Below are 4,540 nucleotides of genomic sequence, written 5' to 3'. Positions count from 1 at the left end.
GATTTTTTGGTTAATTCGATTCCAAAAGAAGGTTCTGGTTGGCTCCCATACATTTTCATGGACCCAAACTTCCGTTATTTCGATCTTAACATTGGCCTTCACCGAATAATTCAAACTTGACTAATCAGCTTCGCCGCAATGCAGCCATGTTATGCGGTGAAACATACAAAAAATGCACGCGTTCTGTGTCACGGGACATAGTTGCGCGTCTCTTAATTATACAGGCGCGCACGCACTGTCTCAGGTAACAGTACGAGCACCTAGACGCCTAGTAATCATACTGGCAGCCATTAAGAGCTGTTTCTGACGTTGTTGTGGCGATTTGAGCCCTCGTTTCGCCCACCATCTGCGTCTCCTATAGGACGTGCACCGTTAACGGGGCCTAGTATGTATTCCTTAATTATACGCGCGGGCGCGCACCATGCGCCGAGAAGTGAAGAAAACCCACCCGTGTTTTGGGAATGGCAGTGAAAAGGTAGGAGCTAAAATAAAGAAAAAATAAATAAATAAAAAACTCGCAATGTCGAGGGGACCTTTAAAGCCAACAAAAGAGCGGCGGTCTATCTAAAACTCTGAAGGCCTGTCAGTAAACTTATTAGGCGTCTCGATGCTCGTACTGTGACTGGAGATGGCGCATGCGCGTGTGCAAATTATGAAATATATGTGCTATGTCCCGTAGAGTGGCCCCTTTCCCGGGTAGGTATGCTTCACCTAATAACACGTCTGTACTGCGGCGAAGCTAACGTTAAAGGTAAGTACTGCAAAGCGAATCAACGGCGTTTCGGGGTTTTTACACTTCAAGCAGATTTCTGCCATCGCCACCGTGAGGTTCTGTATAAAGTCCAAGGGCGATAAAATCGTCACCGCGCGCCGTATGTGCGAGTGAAAGCGCGCGGGGGACGCGCGCTTAGCGCGTTTTCACGAAGCGAACGCACGGCGGAGAGCAAACGCGACTTCCTCCGTCGTGCGAAAGGCCGTGGGGGTATGGGAGGGAGGGCGGAGGGCGGCGCTGTGCTGCGGTACCAAATGCGTTTCTTGCAACCGGGCGCAAGGAGAACTGGCGACTCAATCTCCCACGCGAAAGGAGGAAAGCGGGAAGGCAGCGCGGGAGGGAGGAGGGGGGGGGCAGCTTCCACTCTGCCAACAACTGCGCACTTGTACTTTGCGTCGGTGCGGGCTGTCGCGCGCACCATATCTTGAAAGCGATCTCCAGACGGCTCTGACCTTTGTATGCGCTGTGCTTTCGCCGCTCAGTTTCCGTTGAAGCGATAGACCGCACGAACCTTCGCTCGCTGCGGCGGCCGCGCTTGTTCACGCCAGCGTTTTGACAGTGGTTGTATGCGGTCATCGAGTGTGATCTATTCATGTTTGCTTGTGCGCGCTGACACCACGCTTGTTCACTAAGTTAGTAAGCAAATGTGTCCAAGTTTATGCAGCCTATAAAACTACTATCCCTACTCCGTATAGCTCTCTACTACTAATTTGCCATCGCAATTGATGCTTCGCCTTTCGGGCGAAACTGCGACATTTTTCCTCGCTCTCGTTCCCCCACTCACACTTCTTCATCTTTCTTTATTTATTTGTTTCCATTGCTAAAAATACAATGGCGGGGGCTAAGATATAAGCTGCAGTGAGGCAGCTTGAGGTGCCCTTTGCCCCCGTGTTACATGGTGGCAGTGAGTCGCGCAATGAACCGTATGCAGAAACATTACAAATAAATGTTAAAGCACAATAATTAATCAATTCAGGAGAATTTTCAATAATGGAAAAAGGAAAGTGGACAATGGCAAGTAAAAACAATGCAGATAGTACACACCACCACATTATGCATACACTTGGCAATACGTAAATAAAAGTGAAAATTGCGTACACTTGACGGTGCATAATTAAAGGTGAAAAGAAATGGTGCTAGAATAATATTAGAATGATTAGGAGAGAGAATAGGATGAGCAAAAATTATGTCATTAAAACATTTAACATGTGAATACAAGTGAAAAAGAAATTACGCTTGATTAATTAATTAGGAGAAGGTTCGGACAACGTAACGTTGGGTTCGGATAAGTGACAACAGTTCTGACCGTGTTATGTTAATGATGTCAATGCCGGCGTCATGAAATGAATTAAGCAGCCTGGGTAATTTATTTTTCGTCATTTTTGTCCACGTGCGGCTACATTTGGAAGAAGAGAGAGAGTAGCTCGCGGCAGGGCGCGTGGTCCACCGCTTGCCGTGCAGCACGCGCTCGGACCTCCGCTGTCTCTCGGCCGGCGAGCAGTAGGCCCTTGGAAATATATGCCGACCATCCTCCTCTGCTACCAGTCTGCGAGCTGCTCTGTTCGGCGATTCTGTTGGCTTCCGTGGACCGTGCCCCATCGCCGCCCGCGAGAGTACACGTCATCAGGGACCCAAGGAATGGCCCGCGATGGGACGGCGGCAAGATCTCGCTCCACTACTCGAACCCCAAGGTGTGCCGCTGCTTCCTGCTGGGCCTGTGCCCGCACAACACGCTCGCCGGCACCAAGATGGCCATGGGCGCCTGCTCCAAGATCCACAACTACGCGCTCAAGGCGGACTTCGAGAAGAGCTCTAGGATGTACCGGCCGGGACAGCACCGCTTCTACGATCTCAAGGTACGCAGCTGCCTGCAGAAGGTGATCCGCTCGTGCAAGATCTTGGACCGGGCCAAGAAGGGCCGCCTGACGCGGTGCCAGTCGACCGCGGGCAGCAATCATCATGGCGACAAGGAGGGCACGCTCAAGTACTACGGCGACATGATGGACAAGAAGCTCATCGAGGTCGAACAACTCGGCAACAAGGAGAAAGTGCAAGAGGCGCTCGCTGTCACCAAGGAGGTCGAGCTGCTCAAGCGGCGCCGAAACCGACCCGTGAGGATGCTGGACCGCAATTCCAACGAACTGGCCAAGGAGCAGAAGCAGAACATCTGCGACGACTGCCAGCCCTGCATCGGCCTCGACTACAACGAGCAACGCGCATCGCCAACCACTCGAGCGGTCGGCTGCACAATGCCACACTCGACATGCGCCGAAAGATCGTCGAGCTCGCTGCGATCCTCAACAAGTCGCAGGTGTCGGGCGACTAGTTGCGCCTCGAAGCCGCGCAGCAGCAGTCGAAGCAGTCGATGTCGTGGCTCGACCAGGACCAGGGCGCATAGCTATTCGCCCAGGTCGGGCAGAGGTCTAGCAGCAGCAGCAGCCGTAGCCGAAGTCGCAGCCGCAGGAGGTCCTACAGCTCCGACTCCTGCAGCAGCAGCAGTGAGCGCTCGTCGACTTCTAGCTCTATGTCACGTTCAAGGTCGCGCTGGACGTCCCGGCACCGCTCTCGAGGTCCCGCTAGGAGTCGCACCGGAAGTGCCGTTCCAAGTCACCGCGACGGAGGTCGTCGAAGTCCTGGTCCGGAAGCCGCTGCAGCCGCAGTCTTGTAGCAGATCTTACAGCCGGGCGTGCAGCCGGTCGCGTAGCTGCTCGTGGAGAAGTGAATATACTGACAGGCCACAAGGACACGCGAAGCGGTGCAGTGTGTCCATGTGCCGGAGTCGCTGTCATTCGAGGCACATGTCGTGGCCACAGCCAACTGAGACCGGCGCAGTTCACGCGACTCAGAGGCATCGAAGCAAGCCTTCGCAGGCCTCAGAAGGCGAGCCTGAGACGGAGCCTAAAACGTCATTTTATCTATTGTTTTTTTTTTGTAATCACTGTAAATATTATATATATATATATATATATATATATATATATATATATATATATATTTAAAAAAAACGCATTGTATGGCGGCATAACGGACGCAAAGATTCGGGTGTGTTTGTAGCACTGACAATTGGGTGAGTTAGTACAGATGCATGGCTTCAGAACGGCGCAACAAGGAAGACGAAAAGGAAGGCGTTGTGTGTGGCCACGTGTGTGTACAAATCTGCTCTGTGATATCGAATAAACTTTAGTTGCGAGTCGGCGCTTGTGTTCGTGTGATCTTTCGTCTTTTCGTCTTCCTTGTTGCACCGTTGTGAAGTCTGGTGTGTTTACCGAGCACGCGGCATCCCATGTCAATCTGCACCACTTTCACCCCGGACCCCAGAGCAGTGGTCGACCTGCATGCAGGCAGGGCCGTGGAGGCAAGGGGAGGGGCATTAGAGCCCACGGACCGCGATAAGTCGCTTAATTTCGATTTTTTCAAAGGATGCATAAATGTCGCCCATGAACAACTTCTCTTCCTCAGCAAGATATGCGGTCAGAGGGCTCTAATATTGCATGGCGTTTAATGTTTCTTATACACTGATTGAGGCCGTGCATGCAATACCCTGGAGACCATACACTTGAAGCAGCAGAGTGACATCCGTAGCCTGCTGTGGCTGTAAAATGACGTGCTCAAACAATGGAGCAAACCGCTTGAAAAAAAAAGTTGCAGTGGCTTAGCTCGGCTATGCCAGGATATACGTAGCGTTAGCAAAGGTTCAGCTGATTATTCTTAGCTTTCCTGGTTGTCTAGATTGTCAAGGATTAGCTTGATTGTCATGCTTACTGCTGC

The 4,540-nt window shown here is 51.7% G+C and overlaps 1 protein-coding gene across 1 annotated transcript in view; it reads left to right on the top strand.

Moving 5' to 3' along the window:
- Positions 1–668: 668 nt before the first annotated feature.
- The window catches only part of LOC119436901 (putative RNA-binding protein Luc7-like 2), an 8,469-nt gene continuing 4,597 nt past the window's right edge, over positions 669–4,540 (top strand). The window contains exons 1-2 of the mRNA XM_049659996.1: positions 669–696; positions 2,318–3,270. Of these exons, the coding sequence (XP_049515953.1) occupies positions 669–696; positions 2,318–3,270 (981 nt within the window). The remainder of the gene's footprint in view (positions 697–2,317; positions 3,271–4,540) is intronic.

This window comes from Dermacentor silvarum, chromosome 1, assembly GCF_013339745.2.
Source record: "Dermacentor silvarum isolate Dsil-2018 chromosome 1, BIME_Dsil_1.4, whole genome shotgun sequence".
NCBI classification, from domain to species: Eukaryota; Metazoa; Arthropoda; class Arachnida; order Ixodida; family Ixodidae; genus Dermacentor; species Dermacentor silvarum.
This window is presented reverse-complemented; position numbering and strand designations above follow the sequence as displayed.